Below are 25358 nucleotides of genomic sequence, written 5' to 3'. Positions count from 1 at the left end.
GTAATCTGGAGCTGCAATCTGATTATTTGAAAAGAGCATAAACAAATACTCTTTTCTCTGTGTTTTGGCCAAACACCACAATAGCAGACCTAATGGGCATATAACTTAGTATCTAACAAAAGAACCATCACAAGTAATAAGAAACTGACTAGTCTGCTCAAAAAAATTCTGTGTGAATTTTATAATTTTCTACACATATGATTTTAAATAATTCAAATCACGCACTATTACTAATGATCAAAGTTAGATAAAGCACAGAAAAGAAGTAAAATGCTTTTAAACTGTCACAATAATACAAGGAATTCTGAGACCTCGATTCCTTCTGCATTGTAGTCTTTTATGTAAAAATATAAATATCACAAAAAGCTACATTTCAGTACAATATCAAAAAAGTATTTATGCCAAAAACCAAACTAAAATTGGGGATCAATTTAGAAGTTAATACACCGCAAATGCTAAAATTCAAAGACATAGATCATACTATAGCCTGTACATTAGGCTGCATTTCTAATAACAGAAAATTCCATCTTAAAGCATAGGATCTTTCAGATTAGTAGGAAATTGTCTGATTCTTAGGAGTGTCCATTGAGATCTAACATCACCCTCTCTAATTGCATGTCCTCCAAATTTGTATAAAAAGGGGGAATAGGGATCCCTGGGTGGCGCAGCGGTTTAGCGCCTGCCTTTGGCCCAGGGCGCGATCCTGGAGACCCGGGATCGAATCCCACATCGGGCTCCCGGTGCATGGAGCCTGCTTCTCCCTCTGCCTATGTCTCTGCCTCTCTCTCTCCCTCTGTGTGACTATCATAAATAAATTAAAAAAAATTAAAAAAAAGGAGGAATAAATCATGTATTATATGATCAGAAGCTAATGATTCTTAACCTATTCTTCATCTTTTTTGAGACTTTGAAGGATTAATTTAATAACAAAATAACAGATCTAATTAGATAACAGTAACACTGAATAGATTTAGTGTTTTATAACTAAATAGGTCAAGAATACAAAATGTTTTAGTTTAAAAAAACTGTTTTAGTATGATTACCATTCTAAACAGATATAATACCTACAAGTCTGACACAGTGATATTAAAGTGCGATTAGTTTGTTAGGTTCTTTCTGGCCTGTGTAGCCCTTTCTGGCTAAGTCCTTGTAATACGACAAATTAGATATTTTATTGAAAAATGTTACCCTCCAGTGAGGATCCACCTTATTAAATTCTAAGTGAAAATAAACACATTCATTGTAGAAGTATGACTTTGTTTTCCAATAAAACATTATTTCCTTTCGCTAACTAAAAGAAACAGTTCTTGGATTACAGTGGTAGATGCAGGTTTTGCGATCATAGATCCCCATGAAATATGACTGAAATATTTAACTTTTATATTTTAGTAACAGTGAGTTCATCAGCATCCGCACCTTGTTTTCACTTTTGCAGCACATTTTCAATATTTTTTGAAATTAAACGATTGACAATTGCTTTTTCCTTTACTTAAAGCTTTTGCCCTGTGGAAGACCATGAAAGGCAGCTTACTCTGGGGGAAGCGAGGTGGATTGTCATTTACATCTGTCAGCGTGATGTTCACCGTGGTGGTCCCAGATAAGCCTCCCATCTGGCCGCCCATATCTTTGGCCTGGATTACCACTTGATATTGCTCCCTGTTTTCTCTGTTCATGTTTGGTAAAGCAGTCCTGATGATACCTTGAAGAAAGTATAAAAACTTTTGTTAACCCTTGTTAAAAATCTCCACTGTTAGTCAACTAAGAACACAAATGATATATCTAGAGATTTTTGAAAGACAAAGCATGTTTTTGCTATTAATTGTTATTGTCCAGAAACTGTAACGGTGAATCAATGTAAATATTTTACAATTTGTTTGTTTTCCTATTACCTACAGAAGGCCATATGAGCCATATAGAGACCCAAACCCATATGGGAAAAACCATAAAAACAGGTTTATTTCCAACAGTTCACTCAATCATTCAACTTTGAACTCTTAAATTGTCAAGTGTGGCATCATCACTCTCGTGTAAGTATGACTGTTAATGTTTTGTTCTTCGTTTCCCACCTTTTTTCTACTTTAAAGACCATAAAGACTTAAATTAATAAACACTGATTCATGATTCCTGACCTGTTTCAGGCTCCACAGAGAAATATGGCTGCCCTTGGAGTATGCTGTAAATAACTCTGGCGCTGTTCCCGTAGGAAGGGTCATCGGCATCTGTAGCTGTGACTTGCACCACAGAAGTACCTGAAGTATCCAAATTCAGCTTAGTTCTGCACAGTACCAGAAGGAGGAGCAAAAGCACTGGTTTTCATGGAAGACTTGAATGATTTTTGGCTTTTATAATGACCTCTTAAAGAAATATTCATGTATAACTGACATGAAAATCATACACACAGTGTTATTACAGGAAAATTGTGAATTCAGCTGTATATTTATTTAGCCAACAGGTATATTTTTATGCATGCACAGAGAAGACCACAATGTGTCAGATGATAATAAATGCAGTTACTTTACAAGTGCTCAGGTTTGATATTTAAATTCATTTTCACATAATAGATTTGTTGCGTGTAAAGGGCATATCTGATCACAAAGGAGTAGGTGTTCTTCTCTTTCCTCCTCTCCACTAATTAACTATAAAAATAATTAACATCTGCTCTAGAATACAATTTTATGAATAGATTAAATTCCAGATTTAGAAACAATCCAAGATGATCCCAAGTTCCATGAACTATTAAAAGCAATTTAATAAAGTTCAAGAAATATAAAGGGGCTTTATAATAAAGCAATTGCCAAAGTCCTTGGGATTTAGGGAAGTAAATATTAAATAAGAATCCCAGAACAATGCTTTTGAGAAATGCAGAGTTAAAAATGTGCTGTTATAACTGTTAAAAGTATCAGAATTATTTCATCGGTTTATATGACTTCTCTCACATTTGAGAAATAAATCTTTTCTATTAAGTCTAAACATGTATCTCTAAAAAATGTTATCATTGTTTCCTAATATGTATTTTTGTCATTCTCCACTTAACAAAAAAGAAGTCTTGACTTCTCTGCTTACAAATACAATTTTCATTTATTTCCAGTGAAAAAGAAAATGCTGTTATCTTGAATGTTATACTTATAGCTTTTTCATGTCCTCTGTCTTATAGATCCTACAACCTAAATTTTAAATTCTGTATCAGTATGTGATTATGGAATTTCAACTGGTTTATTTGAATAACAGATTTATATCAGCAGAGTTTTATATTTAATGATTATAATTAAAAGATGTTTTGAAATAATATGAATCAGGTAATGTAATCAATGCCACCTTTTGTATTATCTAGATAACCCAGACAAATTCTTTAGACAAATTATAACTAGAGTATGTATGCAAAGACTCTACATCTACAATGTTCTGAACGTGCTTATAATATATTTGAGGTCAGAATTTTACACAGCTATTATACAAAGCTATGTGACAAAGATGCTATATTTTCATAGTTTTCTACTGAAGTTCAGTGGTATTTTCTTGGGTTTTTGAGGGGTGTATCTCCTTATTTGTAAAGATTTACAAATCCATAGCATGTAAAAAAATGATTAATCTTTTTTTTCTCACTCATTTTCTACTTGAGGAAATTAAATAAGTACTCTTAGGAGGGAATCAAAGAAGATGTCAGTTAACTGATCACAGTATTTTAAAAATTTCTTGATAATAATTTCTTATACTTTCTGCATACCATGATAATTCTTATAAATGAACTTACCTACGACGGACATTTCTGGAACACTAGCTGTATAAATTTCTTCTGGGAACGTTGGCTCATTGTCATTGATATCATGGATTTTGATCACAAACTCAGACTCTGGTTCTACTGGTCTCAAAGTTCTTCTGTTAATAGCTTGTGCACGCAGTGTATAAAAGGCCTTTTCTTCCCTATCAATTCTTCTTGTGGCATGAATGTCACCTGTTTTTTCATCAATAATAAAAAGAGTACCTGCTCCATCTCCAGATAAAATATATTTGAGTGATCCATCTCCTTTATCTTGGTCTGAATGAAGCTGGGGGAAATAAAAAAGAGCATATCCATGATAATGTCTAAAGGTACATAATGCTGAAAGAATTCAAAGTCTCTCACGTCCCAACACAGAATAATGGGGTCAGTTATCTTAGTTCTTGAAATGAAAGTTGAATAAGTATGAACACACTCATCTATATATCTTAAACAATAAGACTAGCTTTTCACATATCTGTGTGATTTTTACTCTAAGTGGATAAAAGTAATAAAAATAAACCAAACACAGTTCCCCTCTTTGCTTTGCTTGGCAAATAACCATTTTCATAGGCAATTAACTCCTGACAAAGACATATGTCATCAGTCTTGACATGCTGTGTAAACATTACTTCTCTCATCTCTTTCTGTGAGTGGAGAATTCTTTTACTCTCATATTATTGAGGAAATGCTTATAAACTTGTTATTTGTTATTGCATTTCCATTGGAGAATTAGTGATATTCTGTAAGACAGGCTAAGTTGTATGAGATATAGCTCCTATGTTAGAAACACTATGTATTATTTTTTGGTTCACACACACACAAACAACTGCCCCACAGGTAGGTTTGGAACTCAGGGAAAGAGTACAAATCGATGTCTATGTTTTAAAATTATAAATCAAGTTAATAAATTCTACAATAAATTATGCTTCTCTGTAGGCTCCTACCTTGTCAAATCTAGTTTCTTCATAACCTCAAACAAGTTTTGTGCAGGAAAAAGACAATGCAAAGCAAGTCTGTTTCTTGCCCTTTGCTTATGCCCACAACACTCATCTTTTAGAATTCACTAATCACGTCAAAGAGCTTTGCAGGAATTCATGAGGACTTCTCAGGCCAGTGTGCCACGCATCCCAGTGCAAATGCTATCCAGGATTCCATGGTTTCATGGGTAAATTCCATCAATGCTGTATTTTAACAGATGCCCACTAGGACTGCCCCCAGAGTTAAGGACAAATATAACAGTGGATACGTCTGGCCTTTGGGTGTTGACCTGAAGAAAAGAATCTCCCTGGACTTAGAAGCAAGCCCAGGGATGTTTAGGCAGGGAATAATAGTTTCAAGTACCTTGAGTATGTTCTGGAAATTGATGTGTAGGTTCCAGGTATGAATAGCCCCTGCTCTGCATAGAGTTCTTACCCTGAGTGGTGGGGCTTAGGTGTAGGAGGGACACAGCATGGCTTTGTAAAATACAAGGATTATAAGTTTTTCTTTAATTGTACCACCCAACCAATAAACATTTTCTAGGCTGGGATCATAGTTTGATTATTTACAATAAGATTATTTTTTTAATTTTTAATTTTGTTTTTATCATATCATGAACACAATATGTAGATTTTCTAAACTTCCATAAGTATTTATTATAACTTAGACATCCTCACAAACATGTTTTTTTTAATTTACAAATTCATGTAAAATGTAGTCATAAATCAGAATAGGCACACTGATGTATAATGCAGAAAGTTAAAAATTAGAGACAATATCCCTCAATTATGCAAAAATTTAGAAAGTTGGATATTTATCTAAATAAGGTTTGATATTTTACTTTAGATTATTTACATCAACAAACATTTTCATCTCATTGCATATAGAAATAGTAAACTGATTACTTTCTATTTAAAGTAGAATTTTATTTCTTTATTTGGAAGTTTGTGGGTTTTTTTTTTTTCTGTTTTGGAGCTTATGTCAGTGAACTTGGCTGCAAAAACAAACTTACATGAACATGAAACTGTTTAAAATAAACGTATTAAGAACACACATATGGCTAATATATTGGATTACTGGTTATTGTTGGATCTATAAAAGCAGTCTACTCTTCAGTTAATAGTTTTTAGTAATTAGCATTAAGCCATCAAAATTGGATCAAACTCAGTTTTTCCGATTTCTGGACAAAACTCATTATCACAGATATAATGAAAAAAAAAAAAACCCAAATGGATATGTACTTTAAAGAAAAAGAGAAGTCAGGTAACAAACAGCTTTTGACTGCATTTTTAGCTATTCGTAAACAACATGGTAAGTTTGAGAAACTTGGGAACTATCTGCTTTTAGCTAAAAAGCTCTCAGAAGTAACATATGACTGTGTTGTCCAGGGAACCACTCTCAAAAAGTCACAAGATTGATGCTTTTTAGTAATTGAAAATACACATAGTTGCCAGGAAACTTTCCAATTACATGAATGTGAAATAGTGGCAATTTTCCAAATGGCAGATATAAGTATTGCATATTTCTTATTCTGTCTAGGAATCAAAATAATTCAAGAAAAGATTATTGGCATTATCAATCATTTGATCAGATAACTGTGGTGGGTAGTAAACAGTTATGACTTTTATTGTCTATTAATTCAACAATTTTAATTGAGAAATATGTGTTGACTCTCATAAGAATCAAGTACTTCTAAAAGTAAATCAACAATTTCACTCTAGTGCTATGAAAAATTCAAATGCTGTGTGTAATAGAAATTCACAGGACATCTCTAAAACTAGCCCACAGCAGTATGTGAGGCTTTCCTACAGCATATAACACTTAAACTACCCAATAAAGAATGAGTAGAGTTTTAAACTCGGGAAATTTTTTGCACTTTACAAATTGTAAGGAACACTAGACGAATACAGAACAGAATACAGATTTGGAGTGGGGATAGGAGGTACAGCAAGATGGAAAACATTAAGACCAGTTCTGCTGTTTTAATCAGACATGCACAAAAATTGCAAGAATGGGAAGATCCTAATTATTATAAAGTTCAGTTTTGGAATATGAATCGCAGCAGGATTTTTACCTCCATTTATACTACAGAAAGAGAACATTACGTCTTGTAATTGGACCCCATACTGTGGAAGTTTCCGTTGGATTAGAAAATTGAACACGGTAGAATGAAATCAGAGAGATGAGGGTGAGAAGCTAGACTGTGATTTGGGGAATCAGAAATGAGTAGATTTCTATTTCCTCATAATTAACAGAAACAAATTAGATCTATGCATTTATAAGTTTTGGTCTTAAGAAACCAGACATAATACATTTTTATTAAACTATTAGAGCTTGCATAATTTTTTTTAAAAAGTATCTTCTTTTCTTACAAAATACCAATATTAGAATAAAGGGCCCAAATGACCACATTTGGGGGCTTACCACTGGCCTGTGTTTATCAAACTATGATTTAAATAAACATGTTTGGGAACCGGACAAGTAAGGAAACTAGACCAGATATTTACTATGAGGCAGACAGATGCATTCCTAGACTCCTTGAGACCTGGGGAGTTGAAACCATGGTTGAAACTCTTACAAGAGCTAATTCCTAGCAGGTCTGAGAGTACTGATTTTTTTTTAAGATTTTATTTATTTATTCATAAGAGACACAAGAGACACAGAGAGAGAGAGAGAGAGAGAGAGAGAGAGAGAGATTGGCAGAGACAGAGGCAGAGGGAGTAGCAGGCTCCACGCAGGGAGCCTGATGTGGGACTTGATCCCAGGTCTCCAGGATGATGCCCTGGGCAGGCACTGAACCGCTGAGCCATCCAGGGATCCCAGATTAAGGATTTCTTAACAGTTACAGAAAGAGACCAATGGACAGCATTTTTGAATTATAATCTCCCCCTAAACTGTCCTCTCTTCAAGTTTCTCTATTATTTTAATTATCTCTTCTTCTGCATATTTTTCCCACCCTTACCCTGATATCATGTCTCTGGTCCTCATTCCTCATGTGTGTGATAAAATGTAATTCACATTCCAACTCATTTACTAAGTAAAGATCAGACCAGGGCTAGTTAGTCCTTACAACGATAGCTTTCTCATTACTCCTCTCTTTTTTATTAGGATGTTAGGTATCAATACTTGGATTTATTAAATATTTAATTGAACAAAATCAGTTAGTTTATGTTACTGAAAAGTACCGTTACGGATCACGTGCCAAGTAACTTAAAGCATCCACTGTGAAATACCTTTTGTATTGATTTGACCTTGTGCTATTTTATTATGTGAGACATTAAGTTTTCTTTAAACATAGAAAAAAATGTCAGATTATTGTGGCTTTAGTTCCTCAGTAACACCTGTTCTCCTGTGTGAAACATTTGCGCCACAAATCTTTAAGAAGAATTTTATGTTAATACTGACCTTTTCTTTCCTTGAGGAAAGCCTATTAAAAATTCACAACCTGCTGTGTTCCTTGTAAATTCACAAGCAGATAAAGGACATGGCAAGATACATGACAATTAATGAAAATAGAACAACTGGTACTGTGCTGCACATTTAAAAGTCATTTTCCTATTGTTTAACTTTTCTATTTAGATGTGGTTAATTATATAACACATTTGCTTGTATTGAGTAGCTTAATAATTAAGACTAAACAATCCATTGATTTTAAAGAAATACTTTAACTACAAATTATCTAATTAAAGTCTGTAAGTGTCATCTTAGGGTATTTGTTTTTAAAACAAAGTTTGTAAGTTAAAAGGGGTCTTGTAGCTTATCTAATTTAAGGCCACCTTTTTTTTTTTTAAAGAGGAAGAAACTGACATGTGATCAGTTGTTGGGTTCTTTTTTTATGATAGAAGTTAAATCAAAATCACACTTCAGGATAGCTGCTATGTTGGTGAAATCTTTATTTCTATATATCAGTTCATTTTTATTTTTCAGTTCCTCACATTAAGTAAAGAAATATTATTAAAAATAATCAAAAAAATAATCAAAGTATCTATCTATAAAGTTACAGGGAATTTAAATAATTTGTTACCAAAAGAATAATTGATAAGAGATTTTGCCTTATATTTTCATGCTTGGCTGGAAGAAAATGAAGACCAAGTTTTAGGAAGAGAAAAACCATACTGTCAATACTGCCAGGAAAACTCTATGATTACTATCACTTCAGAGGAATCTATATTTCTGTGTGAGATTCTGTCTCCTTCAGAATATTGATGCGTTTTTGGATATTGGTAATTGTTCATATTTAGTTCCATTCCAAAAACTGGAAGGAGACAGAGAAAATTTGAATTATGTTTATAAAATTATATATTATATATTATATTATATATTATTTCATAACAGTTAGACCAGGTCTTTTTTTTAAGATTTTATTTATTCATTTGAGAGAGAGAGAGAGAGAGAGCATTAGCAGGGAGAGGGACAGAGGGAGCGGGAGACCCACACTCCCCGCTGAGCAGGGAGCCCAGAGTGCAGCTCCATCCCAGGACCCCAGGATCATGACCTGAGCTAAAGCTTAACCGACTGAGCCCCACTGGTGCCCTTAGACTAGTTCTTTGAAGGGTAAATTTTGATAAACATTAAATCACAAATACTACAACATTCGCTGAGTTTAATAACTTTTCATGTGTGTGCATTAAACGTAAAAATATTAGAAATTGCTCAGTAGATTTTCTAATGTACAGTGATAACTTAATGCCTGTTGCTCTTTCAAACAGCCAATATACTCTATATTTGTTTTAAAAAGATCCAGACTGTGGCAAATATGCTGTGCTATTCTGGTACCGTCATCATTAGCATTTTGCTCTAATTGCTCTTGTGGGTAATATAATATCAAATAGAAAATAAGACATTGAATCAAATACTTCAAATTTGCATCCAATAAAAAAAAATAGTAGTAAAGATGGGCTAGCATCAGAAAGCGGCTGAAAGCATGTTAAAACAAGTAAACACAGTCTGGTCAGAAATAAATACGTAGTTACTCATTATGTTGAGAATGGGTAAGAAAAGGGAAGAGGAGTGGCAAATCTTGAATTGGAGTATGTGAAGCTTACAAAGTAAAACTGGACCTTATTTTAATATTAAGGATGTGGAAAATCTAGCCAATTTGTATGAATCCCAATGAAAACATTTTTCCTTCAAAAATAGAAATGGACAGGAGAAATTAAAGCTAATCAATGAAATGGATTGTAAAACCAATTATGATAACTTAAAAATACCCCAAATATATGATTTAGGTTGTAAATGTTAAAAAAAAAAAAAGATTGTAAATGCTTTTCTGTACAATCTTATTCTGGGACCAGAGGCAAGAATAGAGGATTAAATGATAGATGGATAATGATATCTGCTTAGCTTAGAGTCTGGTAAAATATATTTTTAAATACATATATTTATTTATTTATTCATTCATTTATTATTTACCATATATAAATTATAATAAATATAAAGTGTATTTTATATTATAATAAATATAAATTATAAATTTATAATATAATTTAAGATTATTTTAAATAATAAATATAAATTGTATTTTATATTATAATAAATATAAATTATAAATTTATAATATAATTTAAGATTATTTTAAATAATAATTTATATAGATATATAAATCTATGTTTTAGATAATTTAAATAATTATTATAAATATATAATATAATTATATGTTATTATAATTATTATAGATATAGAAATATATAGATAGAGGGCAGCCCGCGTGGCACAGCGGTTTAGTGCCGCCTGCAGCTCAGGGCGAGATCCTGGAGACCCTGGATCGAGTCCCACGTCAGGCTTTCTGCATGGTGCCTGCCTCTCCTTCTGCCTGTGTCTCTGCCTCTCTCTCTCTCTCTCTGTGTGTCTCAATAAGTAAATAAAATCTTTAAAAAAAGAGAAATATATAGATAGATATAAATCTATAATTTATAGATAATTTAAAGATAATTATAAATTATCTATATTATAATAAATATAAATTATATTTTCTATTATGTAAATATTATATATTATATATTTATATATATATAAATGGTTTATTTTCCACATTTGAGAGGGTTCTCCAGAGAATGTCTTCCAAGAGGAAAATCCCCATTGAGGTCTAGCTTCAATAACTAGGGATTTCTTTCTTCATTTGGTCTTCCAAGAGTACAGCCTGTTTTTGTTGTTGTTTTGTTGTTTTTGTTTATGCACCACCCTGACTGGTGAGTGTAATCTGGGATCGGTCCTAGAGTGTTGGGGCACTCTTTGAAGCCATTGGAAATTACTCGAGACCCTGCAACAGATCAGGTTTCTTTACAGAGAGTGTTGTAAAATTCAAGAAGACATCAGTGAGAACTGCTAACTCACATCTCGAAGTGTCTCAACTTGAATGTATCGCTCTGCTAGTCCTGCAAAGATACCAAGATTACACTGAAGGGATTTATTTAAGTTTTCCATAGACATAGTTTTACGGGGCATTATCTGCTTCAAGACTTTAAATGATATATATAATACACAGGAGTCACATTCTTTCTGATGTATTAGTTTATTCTTTCTGAAGAGAGTTATGGGGGAAATATTTTAAAGGAGGTTCATATTCTTTTAGGAGCTTAGCATCTGCCTTCTTATAATTTTGAAAATCACTAAATTATGCAAAGTATCCCCTGTGGTGTGAAAAATGACATAAATATTTTACACCTCATTTCTCCCCAAAACTTGGAAAAGTCTTCTTAAGCATCTTGGATTTGTAATATAGAAATATATGTAAATACATGTCTAAATAGTTGTGAAGGAAGTGCAAAATAATTAACACTAAGAGATTTTCATTTTCAATCAATAGGGTCAAAAGAAATTTGAGAAGAATTAATAAAGGACAATCACTTCTTTTCTGTGGGCCACGTGCAGCTGAGAACCCTTCTTTCTTTTCACCAACAAAGGGCTGAAAATAGGAGCTGTAAAAGGAAGGATAGGGCTCGGGATAGCTATGCATTGAAGACATTTAAATAAGTGTTTCTTGAACTGGATTGAACTAATGTAAATTGAAGGAAGTGATGAGAATTCGAAGTGTGATATTTTAGGACTTAGAAGTTTTGGAGATTTTGCTACGGAGGCAGTATTTGAAGCTGTTGGGTTTCTAAGACTTGTAAAGGTGCTTTCATCTTGAAAGCTATAGAGTAACAAGTACATGATCGGATGCCCAAAGGAGAAGGACCAGGCAGCTGCCTGCTGTCTCTAGGGGCTACGGTCAAGAAAAATGAAAAGGGGTTTGGATCTTTACATGCATTGGATTTTTTTGAAGCACTAGCTTAAATGGGAATCCAAAAAGGGCTATGAATGCTCTCTTATAAAGGAAATTACATAAATGTGTGTGTGTGTGTGTGTGTAAAATAGAAAACAATGTTATGTGTGGTATCAAAGAGTACAAATATCCTCTGAAATATGCCCACAGGCCACTAAGTTAAAAATTCCTAATCTAGGTCAACTTTCTATGTTTTTCTACACACAGAAAAAGGAATTGAGAAATCAGGATAGACATTATCTTCAGGAAAGGGGAATGCTCATTTGTCGCAGAGACCATTATATCTTCATCAAATGAGGAAACCTGGTTCCCAGACAATATCATGCCTCTAAAATTTGTCTCCTCTGCTTCTTTGATTTATCCACCCTGAAAATTCATAGCCATTTCAAACTCCTTTGTAAGGCTACATTAATCTCTTATTCCTTTGTGCTCCAGTTATAATTTGTGTGTATTTATATGAATGTGTAAATATATGTATTACATATATATGTGTGTGTATACGTGTATTTTATGTGTGTGTGTGTAAAATTTCATAATATCTGTAGAAATATTGAACTATTATTTTTATAAGTCTTTATGGAGCTAAATATACTATAGATATATTTGCTTTGAGGATAAGAACCAAGTTTCTATTCTTTCAATTTTGTCTGCTAAATATAATATGTTAATTATTTGTAGTTTCTTCCTATTCTGTTTTTGGTCTTGCTTAAGTCCCATAATCTTGCCTTTTTGCATGTAATTTTTTATTCTTATTATATATTATGTATAAAGAATTTAAAGCCTCCAGAATGGGTTATTTTTCACTGGAAAATCTTCTAAATGTATTGGATTATTTGGTTATCAGCTATGATCACTAATTTTATATATCAACTTGACCAAAATATGAGGCTCAGTTGTTTGGTCAAACATTAGTCTAGACATTTCTAGGAAAGCAAGTTTTTTATGTGATTAACCTCTATAATCAACAAACTATAATTAAATCAAATTATTCTCCATAACACGGGCAGGCCTCATTCAATCAGCTGAAGGCCTTAAAAGTGAAAATTGAAACTTTTAAAAGAAACTTAAAACTATAACATAGAAAACTTGCCTGAGTTTCTAGCCTACTGAAGATTAGAACATCAACTCTTACCTAAATTTTGAGATTTCTATCCTTCCCTACCGATTTTAGACTTTCTAGCTTTGACATTCTGATGAGCCAATTCCTTATCATTCTCTCCCTGGATAGACAGATGTAAAGAAAGATATTTATAGATACACATCACCTATTGGTTCTGTTTTTTGGAGAACCCTAACTAATACTAATACATTACCACAATTCACTCAGGGAGTGAAATAAATCAAGCTAGAAGAGCCATTTGGTAAGACTATGACTTCTACGATTTATTCCTTTTCTGAGAGAGTGAACCCATCAAGTAAGAGTGGTTCCTATCTCCCCCTCGACCACAAAATTCCACAGTTCTACCCTTGACAAATTAGTCATTTGCTTGAAGCTGCTTCAACAATTGACAGAAATCTCCAGGAAAGTAAGCTATGTTTGTCACTTAAGCTCTGCATGAAAAACAATACACGTCCTGCTTTGTTTTCTCCCTGTTTGTCAAGGAATCAAGACTGTACTTGTAGCCCGCAGAGACACTGAGAATTACTGTGTGCCCCTAAATGAAAAATCCCTGCATTTCCTCGGGTTCAATCTGACATTCCCTGGGAGACTTTCAAATTTCACCTATTCAAGAACCTCAAGTCTCTAGGAATGTGGACAATTATATTCTGGCTTTCAGAGGCTTTCAGCCTGGATCTTTAGCCATCTACTGATTCATAATTCAACAAACGTCTTATAGGAAGCCCTTTGGGGACCTTCATTTTGCCAAAGATAATTATGTACATTCGAAAATGAAAGAAAAAGATTGAAAAACCAGTGAAAAATGTAAATGAAAAAGAATCAAAAGAGCATTCTAAATGGAAAAATACAATATCTGGTTTTCATAAACCAATAGAGAGGTTTTTTTTTTACAACAGATTGGGTATCATAGAACACAAGATCAGTCTTTTAGAGGGTAAAATGGGGTGGACAATCTGGAGTTCGGTATATAGGAACTGAATTGCAGAGAGAAAATATATGAAAAAAATAGATAAGATCATTGGATGCTTGTGAAAACAAATCAAAAGTTGCAACACACATGAAATTGGATTCCCAGAAAGAGAGAGAGGAGAGAGAGTGGAGCACAAATTGTATTTGAAGGGAAAATGGGGAAAAAAATTAAAACTGGTATAAGACATCAACCAACAAGTACAATGAGATCTGAGAAACTCTAAAGACACAAATAAAAGTAAAAGCAAATTAATCCCATTAGAGTCACATTTTTAAATGAAAACATATAGAGAAACTGCAAAAGTATTCAGGAAAAAAAATGCATTAACTTCAAAGTAGCAAGTTTTAATTCTGACTGCTGGTTTCTCAATAGAAATGATGGAAGCCGAAACACAATGGAATGACATCTTAAAGCAGTAACAAAATACCTAGCAACCCAAAATTCTGCACTGTGCAAAAACAGGCTTCACAAAGGAAAGTAAAATAAGTATGTTTTCAGATAAAAAAAAAAAAAAACTAAGGGTATTTATCCCTATGGGCATTCAGCGAAAGGAATATGAAACCAAAGTTTTCAAGATGGAAGAAAATGACCTCAAATAAAATTTCTAAAAGGAATGAAAACACCAGAACTGTAATTATGTGGTAAATATAATGATTATTGAATTTACAGAGTAATAATAGTAATGTCTTTGGATGTATAAATGAAGTACATGACAATAACTTAATAGAAATGAAGTAGAAGGGGTCGAAGTTTAGAAATTCTAAATTTAAACTGGTTCGTGACAATATATTAAATTATGGAGCTTTGATATGCACATTTTTCTGCATGATTATTATACATCAGTAGAAAGTTAGCATAGCTTATTTTGATGTCTTTCCACCTTCCATCTGACCCCTTCATGCACCATTGACTCCACGCTTGCAAATCTGGCTCTAATTCCCAAAGAAAACGGATGCCACCATAATGGGATATAAAGAAGAGCATAGAGATTAATAAACCAAACAAATGAGTGCTAAGATTCCATAAATGTCAATATTTTGCCAAATTTATGTAAGCTCCTTTTGCTTTAAGCAAAAAAAAAAATTATATTAAACTGTAATTCGAATAATTGAAGCTTTCTCTGTCCTTTGCTCCTTTCTTCATATCCTCACACATGCCACCACCTTGAAAAATCTTTTTCTTCCATATTTTATGTTTACATTTTAAGTAATAGCGCTTGTCCTAAACAGAATGCTTCATTTCCACCTCCCCACAAATCAACTCTTCTCATTTTCCTGAACTGCATAATTATCAAGCCAGTTGTTCAAACTGAGAACCTAGGGGTCCTTCATTTTCCGCCCAACTCTACTCATTTATTCCATTAGCAAATCCTTTAGACTTCAAATTCTATCTCCTATTGCTTCTCACTGACTTCTCAGCTGCCATTTTATTAAAAAAAAAATCACCTTAATCTGTCACGATGCTTCCATACAGTCTCCCACCTCTAGTTCCATCCTTTGGTGAAGAGTTACCACTCTCCACACACTAGCCAGTGATTATTGGAAAATGCACACTGACGTGCACATTACTCCACTCAGAATTCAGCAATGGCTTCCCTCCCCATTTAGGACTCTAAACACCTCACCCTCATTCACAGATTCCTAATGATGCCCACACCTGTCAGGTTGATCTCATCTCTTTTTATTTTCCCTTTAACCACCTGAACTCATATGGACCTTCCTGTTTCTTGAACATGTGAAGTTTATTTCTACCACAGGCCTTTGCACTTGCTGTTTGCTTTGAATGGGACACACTTCATCACTTAAGTTTTATAGGCCATTCAGTTTATCTCTTGTCCATTCTTTCTTTTTTTTCCTTGTGTCTCTTGCTCTGTGAATCGTATTCTTCTCAATTTGTATGAAATTCTTTACTTAGGTGAACATTCGTAATTCGTTCTTAAGCCATCACAAATGTCTTCTTCTAGTCTGTTTCTTTTAACATTGGTAATAGGGCCTTTAGTCTTGGAAAACACATAATTTTAATGTAATCAAATTTCTCAGTCATTCCTTCTATGGTAATTTCTTTTTGTATCTTACCCCCCAAATATTTTCCTAACCTAAAGTCATATATATGGCCTCATACGGTCTCTTCCCTTTTAATATTTTTAAAGCTTTCCTTTAGACATTTAGCTCACTTTTACCATTGGAATGCTGTGTGTGTGGAGTTGGGGTAGTGATGGTGTGTGTGTGGGGGGTGTGGGTGTGCACATGCCAAGTGTCAGCAACAGACCTATTTTTCTCTAATAAGGATTTATGGTAGATATCATTAAACCATTGATTTTCATTTCAACTCTATCACCTATAGGTCATTCTACGGAACACGTATGTTTTGTTATTTATGTATTTATTTTTAGCATTGCTCCAAAAAGAAAGAGCACCACCGAGGGTTTGGTGGACATCAAGCTGCTGGGAGGGCCACTGCCTTCCAGCAGAAAGTCTCGGCTTCCACTTCTTCACCCATGGGCGGTCTTCTCCAGCTCCTGGCCAGGAGTCTGTTGCTCACCTTTATGGAGAAGTACAACCTCAACAATCCCACTGAACAGGCCCAGCTGGACACAAGCCACCCTGGTCAGTGCGGGGTCTAATGGAGTCCTTGGCTTCCTCTTCTCTTAGACCATAGTGTGAGGCCCAAGAGGCAGAGCTGGGGAGTGTCCCCTACTGTGGTTGCTAGTTGGCGCCTCACCCCTGCTCTTGAACATCATGAAGGAGAGCTGGCTGGCTTCTTTGGGGCCCTCTACCAGCAGTGACTGGGAAGGGCCTCAGCACCTTCCTCAGATTTCCAAGTCCACAGTTTTCTAAGCACAAATGACCAATAAAGCTAATGTTTTTTTTTCAAAAGATGTCTTATTTCTAGATAATCATAGGTATTTTGTTCCATTTGTTTCTTGGCACCACTATGACATGAGTACTTAACACACTCGATTTCCAAAGCTTTATAATAATTGAAATCTGTTTAAATTAGGACCCTTTATTATCCACTTTTTAAAAAAATTGTCTTGGGATTCTTGGTCTTCACTGCATGTATTTTTTTTTTTTTTTACATTTTTTACATTAGCACATTCCTTTCTATTAAAAATACAAAACAAAAGGGCACCTGGGTGGCACTGTGGTTGAGTGTCTGCCTTCAGCTCAGGTCATGATCCCAGGGTCCTGGGATCGAGTCCTGCAGCAGGCTTTGGGGATGAGCCTACTTCTCCCTCTGCCTATGTCTCTGCCTCTTTCTCTCTTTGTATCTCATGAATAAATAAATAAAATCTTTTAAAAATAATAACAAAAAGAATATTAAGCAGTTTTGTGTTTTTGTTTTGTTTAGTTTTTAAAGAATTTATTTATTCATGAGAGACACAGAGAGAGGCAGAGACACAGGCAGAGGGAGAAGCAGGCTCTCATAGGGAGCCCGATGTGGGACTCGATCCCAGGACTGCAGGATCAGGCCCTGAGCTGAAGGCAGAGGCTCAATCACTGAGTCACCCAGGAGTCCCAACTGCTAAATATTCTATTGGAATTGCAATTTGTAGGTTAAATTGGGGAGAATATAATCTTAAACATAAGAACACTTCTTATTCTCAAATATTGTTTTTATCTCCATATCTTAATGCCCTTTGGTATAATTTTCCATTTTGTGTTGACACTTATTTCATTTTTATGATCTGAATTCATGAGACTTACTAGGTTTCCAGAGACTGTTCTATCAAGTGGGATCATTTCAAGTACTTTTTAAATTCATGTGATCTCTTCTGTACAAAACCATTATTTTGAATTACAGTAATTTGAAGAAATTCATTATATACACAGGTCAATATCAACTATAATCAATACAATAAGTTTTCCACTAAACCTTATTTCATAATTTTCTTGTTTTTCCTAGAATCTGATTGCTCATCTCACTGTCTCTTTAGCAAATCTTTTTGTCTATTATCATTTTGCCAACCATTCTTTTCTCTTGTTAGTGTTTTTTCATGCATTAGTTTCAAACTTTCTTTGTTGATATAATTAAGGTCAACTCTTAAAACACAGAGTTGATTTAGGGTCTTTTCCTCCAGCCCCACGATGATTAATTTTACTTTCCAACAATTATGTTTGTTACTACTCACACTTTCCCTTTCCTCACAAATAGAGAAGACAATTAAATCCTTCGTTTTCTGTGTGTGTATGTTTTCCTTTAACTCAACCACACTCTTCCCCAACTGTGTGAATTTCCTCTCAAGCCTATGAGGCTAGAACAGTTTTCATCTTCCTGAAGACAATCTCCCAGATCCCCTGCCATGCCCCATAAGGGGCCATTTGAGATTCACTTTCCTTCCAGCTGTTACCCTCTGCTCTTTCTTCACCAGAATCCTTTGCCTCTCCAATCTCCAGGATGTTTCCCTCTTTTGGGTTGTTCTTGCTATTTGATTTTGAGATGACAGACAAGTACCGGATGTACATGTATTTTCTTGTTGGGCAGAGAAGTCAAAGCTATAGATTATTTTTCTTGAGACTACGAAATTCCATCATCTTTGTAATGGTAGTATTGCTGTTAAGAAATCTGGTCTTCCTGATGACTGATCTTTGTATAAGGCCTAGGGGTTTATTTTTCTCTGGAAACTTATCTTTTGTTTGTCTAGATTTCTGAAAATGTTTGGTACCGTTCTTTGGTGTTTGTGTATTTCTATCCAAATTGTAGGATTTCTCACTGAATTCTTTCATTCTGGTATCTCTGTTCTGGGACATTCTAATTCATTTTCCACTGATATCTCCCCTCCTCCATTTCCCTGTTCTGGAACTCCCATTCTTCAGATAGCAGTCCACATTGTTTTTCCTTTTCATTTTATTGTCACTTAGCTCTGATTTTCCAACTCAAAGTCTTGTGCTTCACTTCCTAGGTTATGTTCCTACTGTCATTCTCCACGCCATCTACCAAGATTTTTATATTTGATACGATATCTTTATAATCCAAAGACAACTTTTTTCTACATGAATTCACTTTTAAAAATTACATACATGTAACACAAAACATTTTCGACCCCTAGTTGCAATATTTCTACCCTATGTCCCCTTCTGATAACTTGCCCCTGCCTAGTCAAGAACAATAGCTCCATTCTCCTCTTTGGGACCTCCACCCCTACCCCCAGGAGGGAGAGTCTAATTCCTTTCCCCTTGAATCTCCTGTCATGAACAAGATGTAGCTAAGGTAATGGAGCATGATCTTCTAGGCTATGGTCAGAAAACATAGGGGGAAAAATGTGAAAAAACCTACTGCCCTCTGAGATACAACACTTGGACTATGGCCTTGAGCCATGGTGTAAACAATCCAGTCTTTGTGAAGCTATTATTAGGCTCTAAGGAATCCCAACTACACCTGGAGAAACCACAGGGAGGATAGACACAGACAGACAGACAGATGAATGGATAGAGAGGGGAACCAAGGCAAATAAGATTATTACTATGACACATCATGACATTTTGTGGTGGTAGGCGGCAACCAGACAGTAATCTTTCAGTTTTTGAGTGTAACACTTATGCATTTATACGCATTAACATTGCATGATGTGTATATTATATATCAAGATGTGTTACTCTTATATCCCCATAGAAGTTGTTTTTATGGGTTTTTCTGTACATATTCTCTAATTCCTTCAAGTTCCTTTTTGTATTTTTTCATTATGATTTATAAGAACAGCTTTCTTCAAATGTCTTGATTGATAGATATATAATTTTATGTTCCAAATAATTTTTTTCCTCAGAAAATTTTAGAAATTGTGCCATTTTAATCTAACACCCATTTTGGCTGTTGGAAAGTCTATCATCAGAATCTGATTTTTATTTGATTAGAATAAGAAAAAAAAATATATTCTGGGTATATTTAATCCAAAGTTCTTGTCGTTATGGTTTTAAAGCCTCATAATAATAGTTCTGGAAATTAAGTACCTTCATTTTTTAATCCTTTATGTAGTCCTTTCCATTTAATCATTGATGTCTGACCTCAGCTTTGGGGGAAAAATATGCTGTTTAATATTTGATTATCTCTGCATTTTCTCATCTTTATTTTCATTCACTCTCACACTTTTTTTCTTTCTTTTTTTCTCTCTCTTTCTCTCCTTGTCTCTTCTTGTTTTTCTAGGTTTGTGATAGCTTATTAGGTTTTCTGGATTTATCCTTGACAGTTTTATCCATATCACCTCCTTTTAACATTTGCTTTATTATTTGAAATAAAATTAGTTTCAAACGATTATTTTTATTAAAATGTCCCACATTGTTTCCACTCTCTTAGAAAATATAATTTAAGTATTCTAAAGTTCTTAACTGTTTTCTGACTTATTTCTTGCTCCCAAGAGAGTGATGTTCTATTTATTAAATGAGGTACTTCTTTTTTTGTGCTACAGGATTTCCTGAAGTGTGACATTTTGTTATTCTTTTACATTTGTGTCAAAGGTTCATTACAGACTTAAGTGACTTTTCTCCTTTCTTACAAGCCTGACCATTAAATGATCATGAGGACAACATGATGTCCAAATAAGATCATCAAGCAGCCAAGCAGTTCCTAAGCAGTGCTTGGTAGCAGCTGCTGGGTTGGCTTGCCATGCTTCCACAGATTTTGCTGCAAAAGACAAACTGAGCCCAACAGATTTAGACAATTTATTACTCTAAGTGGAGCAGGCTGCCTAAACTTCATGTCTGTACTCATTTCCCTTGCTCCTTAATTCCTAAAGGGGTGATGCAGTATCACACAGTGGGTCTGTATCATAGCGGAAAGACACCAAGCCCAGGAAATCCCCAAAGAATTCCTAGCTTTCCCATTATTTCTCTGGAATATTCCAGCAAATCTTTACTGGGAAGAAAGAAAGATATATTTTTTTTTTATCTACTATTCTGATATACCCTTGAGGATTGAGATTTTTCTCTATTTGTACTATAATGTAAATCAATCTAAACAAATTGACTGTTAATACCTAGAAGTAGAAGAAATGTAAGAGATTTATGAAAAAATTGTCTTCCAACAACAATAAAATAAGTCTATCAGGAATGAGAACTTTGAAATAAACTGTGCATATGGAAACATGAAGTGAAGCTCCCACCTCCACTACCATGCACACTTTGAACATTTCAAAGTTAGTAATACCCACTTTGAAAGCCATAATCACTTCTAGGAAGATATCTGATTGAATGTTTTGCTTATGAGGTTAATAGAAGTAGGAGGAGGGGCAGTAGGAAGTAAAAGCCAATTAATATATCTCACTATTGGGGCACCTGGGTGGCTCCGTGGTTGAGCATCTGCCTTTGGCTGAGGTCATGATCCTGGGGTCCTGGGATTGAGTCCTGCATCTGGCTCCTCATGCAGGGAGCCTGCTTCTCTCTCCACCTATGTCTCTGCCTCTCTCTGTGTGTCTCTTATGAATAAATAAAATCTTAAAATATATATACATATATATGTGTATGTGTGTGTGTGTGTGTGTGTGTGTGTATATATCACTGTTGAGGAATTAAACTAAATAACCAATGACTCCAAACTAAATAACCAATGAGTCCAAAATAAAGTCGAAAATAATACTTCCATCTCACCTTATTTTTCTACCACTCTCATGAAATATTTACTTCTGCTCTGGTGATTGGTGTAGCTATCAGTGTGACCCTTTGTACTTTAAGTTGCCCATAAAGTCTTCATGATTTTGTTCACCTAAAGTCTCATCTATACCCTCTGTTTCTAATCTCTACATATCTTTTCATTTTCTTCTTTTTTTAGGCGGGAAAGGAAATAACCAAGAGTGAGTAGGTTACAATGTTAAATGATACCATGTTGAACTATCAAAAAAAAAACTATTTCTCCAAATGATATCACGTTGAACTATTAAAAAAATAGATACCGTGCAATTGTATTGGGTCAAATTGAAACTGTAGGCTCTCATTGCTCTATAAATAAGTATTGTTAAATTGCATTATTCAATAAAATATAATAAATTTATTAAAATAATATAATACAATATATAATATAATATAATATAATAAATAAAATATAGTAGGTCGTGAAGGTTGTTTAAATTTTATTTTTTTGTTGTAGAATATCTAGATTTCTAGTATATTTAAAATCTATAAAATGTATTCCTTTACTCATTTGTTTTGTTTCCTAAATTCCACATATGAATTAAATCATATAGTATTTGTCTTTCTTTGACTTATTTCACTTAGCATAATACTCTCTAGCTCTATCTATGTTATTGCAAAAGGCAAGATTTCATTCTTTTTCATGCCTGAGTTATAGTTCCTTGTGTATATACCATTTCTTGATTTTTCATCAGTTGATGGACAATTGGGCTGTTTCTATAGTTTGGCTATTGTATATAGCACTGCTACAAATACTGGGGTACATATATCCCTTTAACTTAGTATTTGTATTCTTTGGGTAAATATCTGGTAGTGTAAAGGAGTAGGGAACCAAGAAATAAATTATTAATTATAGAGAACAAACTTATTACCAGAGGGAAAGTGGGTGTAGGGATGGGTTAAATAGCGGATGGGGATTAAGGAGTGCACTTTAATGAGCACAGGGTGATTATGGAAGTATTGAATTTCTATATTGTATGCTTGAAACTGATATAACACCATAAGTTAACTAACCAGATTAAAATAAAAACTTTAAAAAATAAAGTCTATAAAATGTGGTTATTTTCTAGGATTAGTTAGTTCAGCAGGACTTCTTCATAAAGTTTAATTAAAATCACTAAGTCTAAAAAAAAAATTTAAAAAAAATCACTATGTCTAAACTGTATCCTTACTGAAAAATCTATTCAAGGTTCTTTTATTTCTAATAATTTACACAAAAGTTTTTATTGAACTAACCATTAAATAGTAATCTCTTGGATGACTTTTTACATTTAATGACTAGAAAACTAAAAAAATATTTAAAATATTAATAAAATTTAATAAAATATTTAATGCATCTCTATTAAAAAGCAACCCACTGGTCTATAATAGAGACCAATGTATACATGATAGCCTATAATAGTGGAAATAAATTAAGCATAATTTATTCTTATTACTATTACACATTGATGACCTTGACACATCCACTGTGTTCGAGTTGTTCACAAAAATATTTTTACATATATTCTCACATATTTGAAATGACTGAAAACCAAATTAAGTTTTAATCTTAATTTTTTCATTTTTTATATAAATGAAAGCTATAAATTATATATTAAGTTATTCTCATTTTCAATTTTGCTTAGACCACTTCTCTACATTTCAGTGTAGATGCTCTCTATTTAGTCCTCATAGCTTCTTGACAATTTTTTTTAGGTTGAGATTTTCTGCTTTTTTTGCATTACTTATATTTTGATTTTATTGCCAACTGAAAATCTTGATACTTTTTCTACTATTTTAATACCCTCGGATAATCATTCTTATTCCCCACTGTGTGTGTGTGTTTTATTTGTAGCTCTTCTTTTTTTAGTAAAATAGAACCGTTGCTGGTTGGAAAATAGTGTTCAATATATTCCATATAATTTCATGCTTAATTTCAATTGTGATCCTCTCCACATAAAAATAAAGATAACACACTATTATTATTTCATAGCTTAATTCCTTTTTTAAAACTAAGTTATTTCCCTGTATCCTTTAGTCATTAGTCAAGGACAAAGAAAATGAAATAAACTTCCAGTCAGTTAAACAAACAAACAAACAAAAAAAAAAAAGACGAAGAAGGCCTGAGGTTGCCAATAGGTATCTCTGGCCACAAGAACATAACTACTTTGGCTTCTGTAGCAACTGATGATGTTCCAACAAAACTGTCTCCTGGATCTAACAATACCTTCAAAATTGGCATAGTCACGAAACAAAATAAGGTGAATGGAATGGATTGAAGATATAACTAATGATGCATATCAGTTTTCTCAAGCGCAAGAACTGAATTTGTTTTTAACTCCTTTGAGAAATCATGACAGAAATTTTATATTTTGCTTAAAATATTTATCACCCCCCAAATTCAAGTTTTTTGAAATAAGATTCAAAGTATAAGAACATTTTTGTGCCTTTTATAACTTTATGTAATATTAAACAAGCATAGGACAAAAAGGCAAAGTGTATTCTTTAAATTGATAGTAATAAAATAAAGATATTTTAAAACAAAAATTATTTATATCTTGAAAATCTCTAAGACTTTCAGTAAGTAATGTTGAGAATTACTATGCTTTTGGGCAAATTTCCTGTAACTGAATTTGCTTACTTAATACAATGGTAGTATATTTCATCATCTCAGAACATTTGGTTATACAGAAATTACATATAGAATTTAGATAACTATAATTATTTAGTCGCTCATTATAAGCTATAATTAGGATTCTGAATTTTCTGAAATGTACATAGTTTCAAATATTTCTCCAAACTATTACTTATGTTTAGCAAGCAAGGTCACTATGACAAAATAAGAAGAAGAAAATAAGTAAAGTAATAAAATCTATTGGGATGAATTTTAAAAATCCTAATTAGTCTGGAGAACTAATTTATAAAACTACATTTTTATTTTAGATAACCACACTTTATATTGAAAATGTATTCAGTCCTCAAATGGAGTAAGTATATATTTTAAGAGATATTAAAATTCATGACCCTTCTCAAAGTGTGCTTTTGAGATTTAACAAAGAAAATAGTTGAAGTCAAGAAATGAAGATGTCAGCATAAAAATATAAAGAGAAAAAGGAACAGAAAAGAAAAAATCAAAGAAATATTGTAAGAAGGGGTATCCAGATTATTATAATTTAGGTCAGTTTGGTTCAATATACACTTATAAGTGTGCACACTATATTAGAATCTGGGGTTCAGTATTGGAGAAGTCTGTTTTTACCCTGCTGTGACCTGTATATGAAATGTAATACATCATAGTTGTTATTGAAGTATTTTACATTAATGTGTTTTAAGATCTGGTGTCCTTTTGCATGTACCTAATCCTACCTTATTCACTGTCCAGGTTTTATTTATTTATTTTTATTTATTTATTTATTTATTTATTTATTTATTTATTTATTTATTATCTATTTATTTATTTATTTTTAGATTTTTGGAATCTTATTTATTTATTTATTATTTTGGGGGGTGGGTATCTTATCCTCTAAAATAAACATTTTGCTTAGGGTGGCCGAGTGGGATGGACAAGGGGGGAAGGGAGTTCTGCATAATATGAATTATTTATTTTATTTACTTTATTTTTTTTATTTTTATTTTTTTGAATTATTTGTTTTAACTGATCTCTTTTG

General features: G+C 33.3%; 1 protein-coding gene across 4 annotated transcripts in view; it reads right to left on the bottom strand.

The window, feature by feature from the left end:
- The window catches only part of CDH10 (cadherin 10), a 174179-nt gene that overhangs the window by 50204 nt on the left and 98617 nt on the right, over nt 1-25358 (bottom strand). For all 4 annotated transcript variants that reach the window (XM_038535414.1, XM_038535412.1, XM_038535413.1 and 1 more), the window contains 3 exons: nt 3752-4046; nt 2130-2249; nt 1532-1699 (listed from right to left, as the gene is read on the bottom strand). In XM_038535414.1, the coding sequence (XP_038391342.1) occupies nt 1532-1699; nt 2130-2249; nt 3752-4046 (583 nt within the window). The remainder of the gene's footprint in view (nt 1-1531; nt 1700-2129; nt 2250-3751; nt 4047-25358) is intronic.

This window comes from Canis lupus, chromosome 4 (genome assembly GCF_011100685.1).
Source record: "Canis lupus familiaris isolate Mischka breed German Shepherd chromosome 4, alternate assembly UU_Cfam_GSD_1.0, whole genome shotgun sequence".
NCBI classification, from domain to species: domain Eukaryota; kingdom Metazoa; phylum Chordata; class Mammalia; order Carnivora; family Canidae; genus Canis; species Canis lupus.
The sequence above is the reverse complement of the archived record's forward strand: the minus strand, read 5'-3'. Positions and strand labels throughout refer to the sequence as shown.